The 17831-nt window shown below is 41.0% G+C and overlaps 2 protein-coding genes and 1 non-coding gene across 3 annotated transcripts in view; all 3 read left to right on the top strand.

The window, feature by feature from the left end:
• LOC117328167 (3-oxoacyl-[acyl-carrier-protein] reductase FabG-like) overlaps nt 1-814 on the top strand; it is a 40850-nt gene extending 40036 nt beyond the window's left edge. Inside the window, exon 10 of the mRNA XM_033885574.1 lies at nt 615-814. Within this exon, the coding sequence (XP_033741465.1) occupies nt 615-773 (159 nt within the window). The 3' untranslated portion in view covers nt 774-814. The remainder of the gene's footprint in view (nt 1-614) is intronic.
• Nucleotides 815-9825: 9011 nt separating this feature from the next.
• On the top strand, nt 9826-9897 carry Trnat-ggu. The gene has a single exon. It is a non-coding gene; the product is annotated as a tRNA-Thr (tRNA).
• Nucleotides 9898-10136: 239 nt separating this feature from the next.
• LOC117328168 (charged multivesicular body protein 2b-like) lies at nt 10137-15079 on the top strand. The gene is made up of 7 exons (XM_033885575.1): nt 10137-10324; nt 11433-11524; nt 12374-12517; nt 12847-12897; nt 13456-13558; nt 13779-13885; nt 14695-15079. Exons 1-7 carry the CDS (start codon nt 10294-10296, stop codon nt 14794-14796), a joined length of 630 nt encoding a protein of 209 aa, XP_033741466.1. The 5' UTR covers nt 10137-10293; the 3' UTR covers nt 14797-15079.
• Nucleotides 15080-17831: the final 2752 nt, after the last annotated feature.

The following is a 17831-nucleotide window of genomic DNA, read 5'->3' on the forward strand; positions in this document are numbered from 1 at the left end:
CTGATGATGGTGGGCTAATAAAGTTCAGGTAGTTTTATTAGGATACCACTAAACACTATGTAAAAATATACAGAGACACAGGGACAAATTATACAATTCTGTCACGCACTCAACACACACATACTATAGGACAACATGACAGTAGTTTAGTAAACTAGCGGCTACATGGCCATACTATAACGATAGTACACAAAACTACTGACAGTGAGTGTTACCATAACAGTCTAACAAAGACTTTCATTCTGACTACGTGAGTCGGGGAGAGCTGAGCCAGGCAGTCCTACAAAGACTTTCCATCTGACTGGCGAACTACACAGGTGTACCGGCTTATATAGACAACCGCGGCAATCCGCACGTGCAATATTCGCGCCAAATTACCTGTACTCGGAACACTTCCGCTGTCAAATGACTAAGGAATTCCGAATAGTATAAACAGCCGGTATATCGAACAATACAGTCGTAACTTGTAAGTAGACAATCACCATATAATCTATTCAATAAAGTTTATAAATTCCTCAACTTTTACACATATATACTGTTGAATATATTATTCAGAAACTACAACATACATTTGTTTCATGTAAAACTGACATGATTTTTATGTATTCTAACAGTTCCTTGAGTATTGCAAGACAACGTATACTTTGGGTCGTGTCGGGCAGGTAGAAGAAGTTGCTAGGACGATCGCCTTTCTAGCCTCGGAGAGTTCGTCCTTCATCAACGGTGCCCAGATCCCTATAGACGGTGGACGTCATGTCATGTGTCCGCGCTAGGGCCTACATCATGTGTCTGTGCTAAGGCCTACATCATTTGTCCGCGCTTGGGCCTACATCATGTGTCCACGCTAGGGCCTACATCATGTGTCCACGCTAGGGCCTACATCATGTGTCCGCGCTAGGGCCTACATCATGTGTCCGCGCTAGGGCCTACATCATGTGTCCACGCTAGGGCCTACATCATGTGTCCGCGCTAGGACCTACATCATGTGTCTGTACTAGGGCCTACATCATGTGTCCGCGCTAGGGCCTACATCATGTGTCTGTACTAGGGCCTACATCATGTGTCTGTACTAGGGCCTACATCATGTGTCCACGCTAGGGCCTACATCATGTGTCCACGCTAGGGCTACATCATGTGTCCGCGCTAGGGCCTACATCATGTGTCCGCGCTAGGGCCTACATCATGTGTCTGTACTAGGGCCTACATCATTTGTCCGCGCTTTGGCCTACATCATGTGTCCGCGCTAGGGCCTACATCATGTGTCCGCGCTAGGGCCTACATCATGTGTCCACGCTAGGGCCTACATCATGTGTCCACGCTAGGGCCTACATCATGTGTCCGCGCTAGGGCCTACATCATGTGTCCACGCTAGGGCCTACATCATGTGTCCGCGCTAGGACCTACATCATGTGTCCGCGCTAGGGCCTACATCATGTGTCTGTGCTAGGGCCTACATCATTTGTCCGCGCTTTGGCCTACATCATGTGTCCACGCTAGGGCCTACATCATGTGTCCACGCTAGGGCCTACATCATGTGTCTGCGCTAGGGCCTACATCATGTGTCCGCACTAGGGCCTACATCATTTGTCCGCGCTAGGGCCTACATCATGTGTCCGCGCTAGGGCCTACATCATGTGTCCACGCTAGGGCCTACATCATGTGTCCACGCTAGGGCCTACATCATGTGTCCGCGCTAGGGCCTACATCATGTGTCTGTACTAGGGCCTACATCATGTGTCCGCGCTAGGGCCTACATCATGTGTCTGCGCTAGGGCCTACATCATGTGTCCACGCTAGGGCCTACATCATGTGTCTGCGCTAGGGCCTACATCATTTGTCCGCGCTTTGGCCTACATATTGTGTCCACGCTAGGGCCTACATCATTTGTCCGCGCTAGGGCCTACATCATGTGTCTGTACTAGGGCCTACATCATGTGTCCGCGCTAGGGCCTACATCATGTGTCCGCGCTAGCTCCTACATCATGTGTCCACGCTAGGGCCTACATCATGTGTCCACGCTAGGGCCTACATCATGTGTCTGTACTAGGGCCTACATCATGTGTCCGCGCTAGGGCCTACATCATGTGTCCGCGCTAGGGCCTACATTATGTGTCCGCGCTAGGGCCTACATTATGTGTTCAGCCAGGATTTACTTCATTACTTGTCTCTGTTATGCATTTATTTACCATATTTATCAGGACGCCATCAGGGTATCATCAGTCACCCTCATCGTTCATTTTGATGACAACTTGACAATAGTTACAGTTCCTTGTTAATTAGGTGATTACCATTGTTTTATGCTTACCGTTAACTAGAGACATGCATAGAGGGATTAGAGACTCCACTAGTTTGGAGACTGACATAATGTGAGCTTTGTATTTGTGTACTGAGCCGCGTGACCACCAATATATCACTACTACAATACCAGAAGACATCAGGTAAAATTAGATATACTTTATCAGAGACCTGTTGTTTAAGCAAAAATTCAGTTCACTTTTGCAAAATCATTTGGTATTAAACTTAATCGATCAATATACGTCCCTGTGCTAACCTTCGGCCATTTAGAACAAAATCAGATATATTGATGAACCTTTTAGAATTATACGAAATTTTGCTTCAGAAAATAATCATGAGTTTGAACTATCCGAGTCGATAGCAGAAACCATTTTGGTAAAGTGTAAATCATGGAGTCATTATTTGTGCGATACCTGTTAACACAAGGATAACTATTGTTCCTTCATACTAGTCCTCTGATTGTTAATGTCATCAGGATGTCGGTTAGGAAAGTCAGGTGATGTCATTGTTAATGTCATCAGTATGTCGGTTAGGAAAGTCAGGTGATGTCATTGTTAATGTCATCTGTATGTCGGTTAGGAAAGTCAGGTGATGTCATTGTTAATGTCATCAGGATGTCGGTTAGGAAAGTCAGGTGATGTCATTGTTAATGTCATCAGGATGTCGGTTAGGAAAGTCAGGTGATGTTATTTTTAATGTCATCAGTATGTCGGTTAGGAAAGTCAGGTGATGTCATTGTTAATGTCATCAGGATGTCGGTTAGAAAAGTCAGGTGATGTCATTGTTAATGTCATCAGTATGTCGGTTAGGAAAGTCAGGTGATGTCATTGTTAATGTCATCAGTATGTCGGTTAGGAAATTCAGGTGATGTCATTGTTAACGTCATCAAAACTATAATACCAGAAGACTAATATTCCAGAGTCATTTGGTCTATTTATGAGAGTGAATAATATATACATTTTAGTAGGTCTTTTTTTCATTATTTAGGGCATTCCACAAATAAAATATTTTTCATTATATAACCTGAAATCAGATTGTTGCTTACATAATGTCAAAAGGTTTTATGAAATGAATATATATTCAGTGTTATTTCGTTGTGCAAATAAATTTTCTATGAAAATATTTCTATTTTGTGACATCTCATTATTGTATGGACAAATTATGCTTAAATACTAATTTTCCTGTTCTCATGGAGTTACACAAGTTGAATAATTTTAACAAGCGACCTTATAAATGGTCGGCTAGTCCAGAGGCTGCTGCGAAGTCATCTACACATAATCATCTCTCATGGTAATTGTTTATTGGAGTTACCGCCTAAAAAAAGAGTCATTTAGAGACAGGATCTCCTTGTGGTAGCTGCCTCGCTTAACAACATATAGGAGGCCCATTGCATACCACCCAGAGCAATTAGGTCAAAGTGTTTTGTTTCAGGACACGGGCACATCAGCACCAACCAGTCCATTTCTCAGCTTCCCGAGAAACACAAACTGCCAGGTGTACAATGTAGGGAGCATCGAACCATGGAATTTACGTGTTCAACGGAGGTTTTGGCCCTGAATAGCTGCAAGTGTACCTGTGGTTACAAGGGCTTATAAAGCATTAGAACAAATCTCAAGAAGTGTTGGAGTGTAAACATTGGACTTAGAAAATTAGTTCTTCGTGTAATCACTTTGATAAGACCGAACTTTGTTCTGACTGAACATGTATGGAGGCAGGCACAATTTGCTTTAAGATTCATTCCTTGCTTCCTTTAAAATATTTTTAATATGACTACCAGTTATTGTTTATTAGCTAATCTGTCCGAAGGCGTGGCATACGGCATCCATCATCTGGCCGTCCAGCCATCCGTCCAGCCGCCATCCGTCCAGCCTTCCGTCTGGCGTCAACTTTTCTATTTAAAAAAAAACTTATTCTCAATAACTAAGAATCCAAGAGACCTACTAGTATGCATCAATCTAATTAAAATTAGACTTGTAATTTCCGTTCCTCTACGATACACTGCAATACAAGACTTTCGCCATTGAAATTTTTTTTCTGATAAAATTTTGACGACACTTTGAATGAAATTGACCAATTTTTGCAGGACGGAGGAGTTCCAGACCTTTCTCTATATATTAGTCTATAATTGGTCTTGGACTTATAAACGTGCTAAGCACCTATGGTCACACATATATATGTGGACTATCGTTTGGAAAATCGTGCCAAGCCTCTGTGTTCCCACGGTCTGATGATGCGGCATAGCACCGTTAAGACTGCGTCATGCTCAAATTGTATTAAATGCGAACTCCGTTTTTAGCTATCCGGTATAGAAGTCCTCTTCAAAACCAAACTGACAGCTAAAAGAATTCCTCTGAATGGACTAATTATAAGGTAACATGGCACAGTGCACGCTTAAATAGCGTGAATCACAGAATTCAGGATTCAGAGTAATAACAATGTAACAATGGCTTGGAAGCGTTCCCTGTCAGCCAAATTATCTCCTCGTTTCATAAAGAAATTTATTCTAAAACCCTGCTCCGTAAGGGGGCAATTATTAGGAGTACTTAACACACAAAACAAAAAACAAAAACAGAAAATGAAAAGGTGCCTATGACAGCGATGCGGGAGGAAAGTTTGTTGTAAAAACGTCGATAGTTCAACGGACCCTGAAAATAAGCACAAACAACAAGGACCCTGAAAATAAACACAACTACCAACTACAAACCCTGAAAATAAACACAACCGACACGAACCCTGAAAATAAACACAACCGATACGGACCCTGAAAATAAACACAACGAATAACTACAAACCCTGAAATTATACTACGAACCCTGAAAATCAACACAGCGAAAATATACAAACCCTACAAATTAACAAACGGACAACTACGAACCTGAAAATAAACACAACCAGCACGGATCCTAAAAATAAACACAACCAACAAATACTAACTTTGAAAATCAACACAGTTGACAACTAGGAACCCTGAAAATAAGCAATTAACTACAAACCTTGAAAATCAACACAACCGACAACCACAAACCTTGAAAACCAACACAACCGACAACTAGGAACCCTGATTTAATTTTGTTGTTGAAGTAACTTGATACTGACTCTCTCTCCTGTGTTATGTCAGAGATGTGTACAACAGTCCCTTGTTTTGTCTTTATGGTCAACTCAGTCTTTACCCCATCCCTCTCCCAACCAACACCACATTATGGTTACTGAGGTCTGAGTACCCCCCCCCCCCCCCCCCCCCCCCCCCCCCCCCCCCCAACCAACAACCACATTATGGTTACCGAGGTCTGAGTACCCCCCCCCCCCTCCCAACCAACACCACATTATGGTTACTGAGGTCTGAGTACCCCCTCCCCATCCCAACCAATACCACATTATATATGGTTACCGAGGTCTGAGTACCCCTCCCAACCAACACCACATTATGGTTACCGAGGTCTGAGTACCCCCCCCCCCCCCCCCCCCACCAACACCACATTGTGGTTACTGAGGTATGAGTATCCCCCCTCTCTCAACCAACACCACATTATGATTACCTACATGTAGGTCTGTACCCCCTCTCTCTCCCCACCCCAACCACCGCCACATTATCGTCACCGAGGTACGAGGGCTGATTGATAAGTTGTGAGCCTCGTATTGAAGGAGGTACTCAAGGATGTTCTTTTTAAGTCCTACTATTCTCTGACTATATAGGGCCGTGTACTCAAGGACTGGTCTCATTTGGTTAGTTTATATCGACGAGGTAGCACTCTATAAAGTAAACAAGACCAGTAGCTTTTGCAAAATGGACAAAATCGGTGAAAGAGCCATGATCCAATATTTGCATAAAAAGGTTTAACACCTAAAGATAACGAAATAATGATATGGTAGCACATTAGGGAGAGATGCCCGTTCATATGCTACAGTGAAAAGGTGGGTGGCGGAATTTAAGCGCGGCCGACAGAGCCTTGAGGATGACCCCTGTCCTTGAAGGCTTGGCAATGTTGCAACCCCAGAAATGGTCAATAAAGTTCATGATATTTTTATGACTGACAGACGAGTCACAGAAAGATATATAACCAGTAGAGTTGGCATTTCACAGGAAAGAGTACATTCCATTCTGACCGAGGATCTTGCAATGAGAAAGCTTTCGGCCCGATGTGTACCAAGACTTCTGACAGTTGATCAGAAGCACACCAGGCGCACATTATCGCGTGCTAATCTTAACCTTTTTGAGGAAGATCTTGCCAACTTTCTTCAGAGATTTGTCACTATGGATGAAACATGGGTCCATCATTTTACCCCAGACGCCAAACAACAATCGAAACAATGGAAGCACCCTGGCTCTCCCCGCAAAAGAAGACAAAGACTGTTCCATCAGCTGAGAAGGCCATGCCCTCAGTTTTTTTTTGTTTTTTTGGGGGGATGCAGATGGTATTCTTCTGATATATTATATCTCAAAATGGGACAAACAATCAATGGCACATACTATGCTTTACTTCTGAGGCAGTTACGGGAAATATTAAACTTAAGCGCCGCGGAAAACTAACTAAAGGTGTGTTATTCCATCAGGACATTACTCCTGTTCACAAGTCTGTCATTCACGATTGTGGGTTTAAATTGATTGAATATCTGCCATATTCACCTCATCTCGCTCCATCAGACTTTCATCTATTTCCAAAACTGAAAACAGCTATTTTAGGCATCCACTTTAGGTCCGATGATGACGTCATACATGCAGTGGATGGCTTTCTAAACAGTCGCCAAGAAAAGGAGTTCTATAAAAGTGTGATTGAAGCCCTTAAACACTGCTGGAAAAAATGTATAGATAGTGAAGGGCATTATGTTGAAAAATGATACAATATGTCCGGCAAAATTCAACTCTTTCAATACAAGGCTCAAAACATATCAATCAGGCATAGTATGACCATAGTTACTCCGTAACTAATACCCCCATACAATATCAACTGAGGAGTTATCTGTATAAGTCATAAGATTACGTTGAGAGTACCTATGGTTATTGAAGTAAATTGTATATCGCTTTTTCCTACCAGTACGTTTCCCCATTACCAGTACATCCACAGACGTTTCCCCATTACCAGTACATCCACGGACGTTTCCCCATTACCAGTACATCCACGGACGTTTCCCCATTACCAGTACATCCACGGACGTTTCCCCATTACCAGTAAATCCACAGACGTTTCCCCATTATCAGTACATCCACAGACGTTTCCCCCATTACCAGTACATCCACAGACGTTTGATCATTACCAGTACTTCGACAGACGTAACTTCCTCATTACCAGTACATCCACAGACGTTTCCCCATTACCAGTACATCGACAGACGTAACTTCCTCATTACCAGGACATCAACGACGTTTCCCCATTATAAGTACATCCACGGATGTTTCCCCATTACCAGTACATCCACAGACGTTTCCCCATTACCAGTACATCCACGGACGTTTGATCATTACCAGTACATCCACAGACGTTTCCCCATTACCAGTACATCCACGAAGGTTTCCCCGTTACCAGTACATCCACGAACGTTTCCCCGTTACCAGTACATCCACGGACGTTTCCTCATTACCTGTACATCCACAGACGTTTGATCATTACCTGTACATCCACGGACGTTTCCCCCGTTACGAGTACATCCTCGGACATTTCTCCATTATCAGTACATCCACAGACGTTTCCCCATTACCAGTACATGCACAGACGTTTCCCCGTTACCAGTACACCCACGGACGTTCCCCCCTTTACCAGTACATCCACAGACGTTTCATCATTACCAGTACATCCACAGACGTAACTTCCTCATTACCGGGACATCCACGGACGTTTCCCCATTATCAGTACATCCACGGACGTTTCCCCATTACCAGTACATCCACGGACGTTTCCTCATTACCAGTACATCCACAGACGTTTCCCCTTTACCAGTAAATCCACAGACGTTTCCCCATTATCAGTACATCCACGGACGTTTCCCCATTGCCAGTACATCCACAGACGTTTGATCATTACCAGTACATCCACGGACGTTTCCCCATTACCAGTAAATCCAAAGACGTTTCATCATTACCAGTACATCCACGGACGTTTCCCCAATTACCAGTAAATCCACAGACGTTTCCACATTACCAGTACATGCACAGACGTTTCCCCGTTACCAGTACACCCACGGACGTTCCCCCCTTTACCAGTACATCCACAGACGTTTCATCATTACCAGTACATCCACAGACGTAACTTCCCCATTACCAGTAAATCCACAGACGTTTCCCCATTATCAGTACATCCACGGACGTTTCCCCATTACCAGTACATCCACGGACGTTTCCCCTTTACCAGTACATCCACAGACGTTTCCCCATTACCAGTACATCCACAGACGTTTCCCCGTTACCAGTACATCCACAGACGTTTCCCCTTTACCAGTAAATCCACAGACGTTTCCCCATTACCAGTAAATCCACAGACGTTTCCCCATTACCAGTACATCCACAGACGTTTCCCCATTACTAGTACATCCACAGACGTTTCTCCATTACTAGTACATCCACGGACGTTTCATCATTACCAGTACATCCACGAACGTTTCCCCTTTACCAGTACATCCACAGACGTTTCTCCATTACCAGTACATCCACAGACGTTTCCCCATTACCAGTACATCCACAGACGTTTCCCCGTTACCAGTAAATCCACAGACGTTTGATCATTACCAGTACATCCACAGACGTTTGATCATTACCAGTACATCCACAGACGTTTCCCCTTTACCAGTACATCCACGGACGTTTCCCCATTATCAGTACAATGTACATCCACAGACGTTTCCTCATTACCAGTACATGTACATCCACAGACGTTTCCCCATTACCAGTACATCCAAGGATATTTCCCCGTTTCCAGTACACCCACGAACGTTTCCTCGTAAATTTATTTAGTAAAGCATGAATACTATTACGGTAAACTAGTATTTTTTTCTTACTTTAACGAATATACAGAAAATCAGTGTATAGATGTATTGAAATAAATTTTAAGACATATATAACTTTTCATTTTTAATACATTTTACCAACGTATATTAACAGTTAGATGGCTTATGCGTTTAATTAATATTACATTTGAATATAGACATTATATACAAGTTTATTATATCCCAATTGATAACCAAAACGTGTACAATAATCATGTTAAGGTCCATCTCCTGTTTGACTTTAGCGCCCTACTGTTCTGTACATGTAACAAGAATTTCTCAAAATCTTTAAAATGATTACTTATGTAGCGGGACTGGACTGGGTCGATCATCGGTGACCAGGTAGCTCAATTGGTAGAGCATCCGGCTGGTGTTCGGAGGTTCCGGGTTCGAACTCCAGTCTGGCCGCTACATTCCCTCCTCTCCTGTTACAAAATTGGCGCCCAACTAAAATACCTACGGTGGTGGTATAAGGGTCTCGTGTGTCTTCGAGGGCGAAGACTTGAAAAAAAGGAGGGAGGTGTGTAGCGGGACTGGACTGGGTCGATCATCGCTGACCAGGTAGCTCAATTGGTAGAGCATCCGGCTGGTGTTCGGAGGTTCCGGGTTCGAACCCCGGTCTGGTCGCTACATTTTCTCCTCTCCTGTTACACTTAAAACACATTTACGAGAGAAATAGGAGCACGGACTTAGTTAGCAGATGTCATTCGACAGAGTCTTTTTCTCCTCCCTATCTAGACTTTTGTTTATATTTCATTATCATTACTCAGATAAATTGGGATCGTCCTCTTTTTTTTAAAATCCGGATTCTTAAACCGGTATTTGTTTTGCTATTAGTGTAATAAAATCCGAATGCGCATGTCGTAGATGTTATTGTATTTCCGGATTGTGTCGACGTCATGATCACATGAAAATCAAACAAATATATTTTATAAAGACTGAGTCAGATCTGAGAGAACATACCACTGGAAGTCTAGCTGAAGAGAAGAGTGTTTGCGTGCAATCATATGATAACGAATTATAATGTCGTTTTTTAAGAAACCAACTGTTGAACGTAAGTAATGTCGGGTTTAGTTTGGTTTCAGGTTTGTTGGGTTTCGAGGTTTGTTTACGTTCGCTCGTGCTTTTTCAGCTGTTCAACCCGTTTCAGTCACAGGGACGTCTTTAGTCTTATATATTTTATGATATAATTACCCAGAAGCATATAACATCCTTTTATCAAGGTGTTTCTGTATAATTTTATCGTATAAGACTATATAGTCGTGATATCCCTCTAAGTCAGATGTTTGGCGTGAATTACTGGTTTCCAGAATTTTATTACCAAATCGGCAGACACTGGTGTATACATAGATAATTTTAGATACAATTTTTTTGACACTTGCAATTATTTCTAATAAGTACATGCGGCACATGTACAATTAGCGAAATCCTTCGGACGTGACTTATTGTGATCCAGATCATTATATATAACATCCCAGTGTACAAATGTAATATTGTAACGTGGATAAGTGGTCATGTGAATGGTTTCCAATTTAAGTGAATAAAAATGAGATTATTATCATATATATTTATATACTCTTTTTTTATCGGATATGATGTTGCCGACAAGGCGCCTGTCAAAAGTATCTCGCAGTGTAAAACCTCTAATTGTTGGAGTAAGATGTCGCCATGGAAGCTCAGGCTAGCAAGAATTCCTGGAGTATAGCTGTAGGTTGTCTGCTAGAGACCTAGAATAAGACCTAAGTTTGTAATAGGAAGCTGTAATGAAAAGCACCCTGCCAGTGCCGGGCTTCGAACTAGCAACTTTTCACTCTCAAGGCAAACATCCTACCATGACCACTAGGCTAAAGGGAAATTCCCGCTAGTCTGAGCTAGTAAGGTGACTCTCTACTTTTACAAGGTTAAACGTTGCTAGTTTGTGCCCCAGTGCAGCCACTGCTGGACTGGTCATGAATACGTATTTGACATTACTCCTTCCTGTTATAGCAGTACTAGAGGGGAAAAGATTACAAGATTAAACTGCAATTGGAAAGTGTAATGAGTACTATATATTGTATATCTTATGAACATCTAGGTTTTGACACTGACAGTGGGTGTCTGATGGAGTATGATGACCGTGATGTAAATATGGTGTACATGTATACGTACATGTATCTTTACAGAACAAATCAAGAAGAATGACAGAGAACTACGTAGAACAGAAAGAGACTTGGGTAGGGACAGAGAAAAACTGGAGAGGGAAGAGAAAAAATTGGTATGTATTAATGATGTGTTGATAATAAACTGAAACATCAACCACATGTACCGGTAAATCTAATTTGACACATTAATTGAGAGTAAATAAGCATTCTCCATCCATCATAATCAAACTTTGTGATTCCCAACTGAAATGATGTCAGAATTAAAGTGTTGCCTGGCCATGCCGTGTTTATACTATATATCATCATCATGATAAGGTGTTTTAGAAACTGGTTATACATACAGTATAGCCTTAAATTGACAGACATTGGTTCCATTAGGAAGGGATTGCATGTTACATTAATTATAAATTACAGCACTAGTTAGTATGAAATTTTGTTGTATATATAATTTTCATCATTCTAACATATGTACATATATAAAATAGGAAGAGCGACATAACACAATTACCACACTGCAGTTACTATTTTAACAACATGATTACCACACTGTAGTCACCATTATAATAACAGGATTACCACACTGTAGTCACTGTTTTAACAAATACTGATTGTAATGTGTGCACACTCACCTGCCCTTAATGAGTATGACTGAAGTATCATGAATATCCTCCCAGTCCTTTCTGAGAAAAGTGATGGAAACCTCGAGCTCCAGAGCAGAAGAAATGAGAAGAAACAAGAATAATAATAATGATAAGAAACAGAGCAAAAACAATATGTGGACATAATAACAACATTTCCAATTAAACTTGAGTTAAATGTAATGTTATTTCACATGCCTACAATGGAATATCCAATTTTTATCACAAAAATATTTACATTTATATATATTAATTACTTAATATCAAACAAATTAGTTCATTACATTATGAATTTACTTTCTCTTTGGTTTAATGTTGAAATAGGAATTAGAGATCAAGAAAGCAGCCAAACAAGGCAACAAGCAAGCAGCTACTGTTCTCGCCAAACAGCTGGTAAACATGAGGAAGCAGCGGACTAAGAGTTATTCTGTTGGTTCTAAGATACACTCTATAGGTACACAACAGAAGGTAGGCTTTCTGGTTGTTTAGTTTTATGATATGATATTTATTGGTCATAGATTTTATAGTTGTGAAGTAGAGACTTTAACATCATTGTTTGATGGTATGTGTTCATTACCTATTACCTAGTATTAACATGTAGAGTTTGACATGTTAGTGATATGTAAATCTAATATAAATAATCAAGATCTTAAAAACACAATGAAACCTTTTTATTAAGACCTTAGGGGTCTGAGTGAAAGTGGTCTTGATAGCGGGGTGATCTTGATACAGAGATGGACCAGATTTACCTCTGACAACCAACTTAAAATAAACCTTTTAAAATTTTCCGCCATTAGGTGATGCATTCAAATATGAAGATGGGAACTGCCATGGCTACGACAACTAAGGTAACTCTTTAGTCAATCTTCGCAAAGGCAGTTATCAATATTTATAATTCTACTTTTACTTTAGTATAGGATACTGGTGTACACTAGCTGAATCTATTGTCATATTACAACAAAGCTCATGTTGATGTAACAATATTCAAGGTTATATAACCTAAAACTACAATTTTTCTTGGTGTAATCTTCTCGGGTATCAAAACTGCTTTATCAATTCGTTTAAGCTCTAAACAGCATTTGAAGTCTCTTGAAATGTATATTAACAATAATATTTGATTTCCTGTTGTAAGCCCCTCCTGCTCACCTTGAAATGTATATTAACAATAATATTTGATTTCCTGTTGTAAGCCCCTCCTGCTCACCTTGAAATGTAGACTATCAGTAATGTTTGATTTCCTGTTGTAAGCCCCTCATGCTCACCTTGAAATGTATATTAACAATAATATTTGATTTCCTGTTGTAAGCCCCTCATGCTCACCTTGAAATGTATATTAACAATAATATTTGATTTCCTGTTATTAGTCCCTCATGCTCACATGAAAAGGTTATTTGCTTTGTTTATAGACAATGCAACAGATGAATAAGGTGATGGATCCAATGAAAACTGCAAAGACCATGCAGGACTTCACAAAAGAGTCAATGAAAATGGAAATGTCTGAGGAAATGAGTAAGTCATCATATTATCCGTTGCAGTAAATTTAAATGTATCAGTCTGTGCATTGCTATGTCTAGGAGATCTGTTCATAACATCTACCACTGCCAAAGTTACCACGTAACACTATTTAGTATGCAGAGTTATGTCCCCTCTGTCATTTATAATACTCTCTGTCTTGTTGTTAAAGAAAACATTTTTGTGCTGTTGTATATCAACACTTGTGTATTTGTAGTAAACGACACATTGGATGACATTCTGGGCGAGTCTGGGGACGAAGAGGAATCAGACGCCATTGTATCTCAGGTGTTGGATGAGATTGGCATTGATATGTCTGGCAAGGTAAAGGACACCTATTACAAAGTAGAAAGAGTGTACATATATATTTAATTGTTTGTTGTTTTCTTTCTAAACTTCTGTCTCTATTTCATGATTGATGTCTATCTGAGATCATTTATAATTTACTTGTGTCTTGATAAAGGGGCAGATTGCTTTGAAAATTCATTACTATCCAGTATCTTTTTTGGCCCAGACAATCTCTATAACTTATTATAGATAGATAGCATACACTGTACTTACATCTGGTAGTGTACGCTACACTGTACTTACATCTGGTAGTGTACGCTATACTGTACCTACATCTGGTAGTGTACGCTATACTGTACCTACATCTGGTAGTGTACGCTACACTGTACCTACATCTGGTAGTGTACACTACACTGTACCTACATCTGGTAGTGTACGCTATACTGTACCTACATCTGGTAGTGTACGCTACACTGTACTTACATCTGGTAGTGTACGCTACACTGTACCTACATCTGGTAGTGTACGCTATACTGTACCTACATCTGGTAGTGTACGCTATACTGTACCTACATCTGGTAGTGTACGCTACACTGTACTTACATCTTGTAGTGTACGCTATACTGTACTTACATCTGGTAGTGTACGCTACACTGTATTACATCTGGTAGTGTACGCTACGCTGTACCTACATCTGGTAGTGTATGCTACGCTGTCCTTACATCTTACATTTTATTTTTAATATGAAGGGAAACTCATGACAGATCCTCTATTAATTACACACCAACATAATTACAAATGTGACACCTGTGAAGCTGTTACAATGTCTTGTTTGTCTCTTACAGCTGGCTGATGCTCCGATACACAGAGGAAAGATAGGAGAGGCTTCCAGTTCTAATGCTGAGGCAGATATAGAGAGACAGTTAGCAGCCCTCAAAGACTTATAGTGATGATAATTAATTACATTGTACACAACATATCATTAGTTGCTACAAACTGTCCAGTCATTAGTGGGTCCTGTGACTGTTTTCATGGCTCCCAATTTATCACATTTTATACAAATCTCCACTATTTGTTAATGAGGTGTCTTTCTATGGTAGTCACATGAACCATTCAAAGTGCCTCTATTGTGATAACTGAGTGCTCTCTGCCTTGAATGAAATGAGATGTTTTCAGCAATGTTTTACTCACTCTCTCAGGAAATAAATATAGTTTGAAGCAAAATAATAATACATGTACATCAATTTTGACTTTCTCAAGAAACCAACACAATTGAACTGACAATTGTCAGTAACATGAAAAAAAAGTCATGTTTGTGGTTAATGATAAATAGATTTAGATTGATATTAAGATTTTGGAGCAAGCTGGGTAAATGAATCCTGCTGCCCAGAAATTCATGAGATGGTGTGGAAAGCTATCTAGATGGGTACGGGGACCACTAGGAAGTAAGACTAGGCTAGTGTACTGTTTAACCCTGTACTCATTGTAATACTGTCCTGTGGGAAGGGCAGTTTTAGTCAAATATCCACTGAGGAACTTTAAGAGAAATTCTGTATACAGTGAGAGCTGTAGAAAGTGTAGCTTGTTATATGGTGTAGTTTTAAATCCCCCCTTCTAATGGTGGTTACTGTTTAACAAACCCTAGGTTCTATCCATGGGTAGGATTTTTTTTACAGACATTTTACCTAATATTTTAGTCTTCATGATGACATATGATTAAGATTTTCGCTGTCCAATAGACTGTTGAGAAGTTCCACTAACTGTGGAGACCAGGGGAGGGGTCTAACTGTGGGAGTAGACCAGGGGAGGGGTCTAACTGTGGTAGGAGACCAGGGAGAGGGTCTAACTGTGGTAGGAGACCAGGGGAGAGGTCTAACTGTGGTAGGAGACCAGGGGAGGGGTCTAACTGTGGTAGGAGACCAAGGGAGAGGTCTAACTGTGGTAGGAGACCAAGGGAGAGGTCTAACTGTGGTAGGAGACCAGGGGAGGGGTCTAACTGTGGGAGTAGACCAGGGGAGAGGTCTAACTATGGGAGTAGACCAGGGGAGGGGTCTAACTGTGGTAGGAGACCAGGGGAGGGGTCTAACTGTGGGAGTAGACCAGGGGAGAGGTCTAACTATGGGAGTAGACCAGGGGAGGGGTCTAACTGTGGTAGGAGACCAAGGGAGAGGTCTAACTGTGGTAGGAGACCAGGGGAGAGGTCTAACTATGGGAGTAGACCAGGGGAGGGGTCTAACTGTGGTAGGAGACCAGGGGAGGGGTCTAACTGTGGTAGGAGACCATGGGAGGGGTCTAACTGTGGGAGTAGACCAGGGGAGGGGTCTAACTGTGGGAGTAGACCAGGGGAGGGGTCTAACTGTGGTAGGAGACCAAGGGAGGGGTCTAACTATGGGAGTAGACCAGGGGAGAGGTCTAACTGTGGTAGGAGACCAAGGGAGAGGTCTAACTGTGGTAGGAGACCAAGGGAGAGGTCTAACTGTGGGAGGAGAACCGGGAAGGGGTCTAACTGTGGTAGGAGACCAGGGGAGAGGTCTAACTGTGGTAGGAGACCAAGGGAGAGGTCTAACTGTGGGAGGAGAACCGGGAAGGGGTCTAACTGTGGTAGGAGACCAGCACACCTGGAGAAAACCATGTGGTTGGACAGGTGAGCCAATAGTGCTTACGAAGGGGAAAGGCTAGTGTGTTACTACTGTGCAAACCCGAACACCCAACCACCCAACCACCCAATGTCATAGCTGTAATTTGTGTCATATTATATGGCTTTATTAGGTTAAACATTATCTCATATATTACCAGTATGTGAGTTAAATGTGGTGTAAACATTATCTCCTATATTACCAGTATGTAAGTTAAATGTGGTGTGAGTCATTGCTGACTTGGTGTGCTTTTTATTACTAGGGCTGTCAAACCGGTCAGATTTTATTAATCGGTTATTTGAAAAATCTTCTAACCAAATAACCAATTAATTGGTAATTATGAAAAAAACTAAAACTGCTCATATATGAAAACTGTAATATTCAAATGTATTTTCACAACATTTACTGCTTGTATACATGATAAAGTAAGCGAACGTCGAACACTGGTACGGAAGTTAAATATGTACATTAAATGTTTTAGTTAATAGTAGTCACATAGACAACATCAAATGAGTAAACTCGCATGTTACATCACATGTTGTGACGTATCACACTCACATATAAAGCTGGTGACCATGTGGTGATCTCATTTTGGGTCTCGCTCAATTGTCTTGAACTTGGTGAATTAACAAACTCACTCATTAATGGTTGTTTCTCTTCCAAGGTTTCACTTATATCGGCAATATGTTTCTTCTTTAAATGATACAACATATCGGCTGATCCGCCTGTATAAGCCAGTTCAATCTGATAAAGATGACATTTTCACAATTTTGGCCTCTAGTCCTCTTTTAAAGTATATCCATGCTTTTGACAGTACTGGAGGCATGTTCTAGTTGTATGGAGCTTAACCTCAACACTGAAAAATTACAGCCATGCACAGCTTTATTAACGACCATTCGATAATAATTAGTGTTCACCTGTCTCGGATATCTTTACATATGTACCAACTAAGGTAAACTTATGGGCTCTTGATGTGGTAATAATATGTCCGATTAATCAGTTACCGATTGTTTTAACCAATTCACAGACTTCCGACAGAGTGACCGGTTAATTGTTGACAACCCTAATCATCACACATATCCTAACACACTTAATGCTAGTCATCATTGCTATAGCAGCGAGTTAGTCCTCACACAATATCATGTGTTCTGTGGTGATAGTAACTGTCTGTTCATATGGTGTACGGACAAATCCTCATTATATTTGATCAGAATTTCCTAAAATATATAAATAATTATAATCTCATTCTTTACACCAGCTACAGCCAGCAGAACTTAATATTTTACATTGTATCCTTCCATAAAGACATGTCCATGTGTGTGTTGGTCTATAAGTGTGTACTAAGG

The sequence above is a fragment of the Pecten maximus genome, chromosome 5 (assembly GCF_902652985.1).
Source record: "Pecten maximus chromosome 5, xPecMax1.1, whole genome shotgun sequence".
NCBI classification, from domain to species: domain Eukaryota; kingdom Metazoa; phylum Mollusca; class Bivalvia; order Pectinida; family Pectinidae; genus Pecten; species Pecten maximus.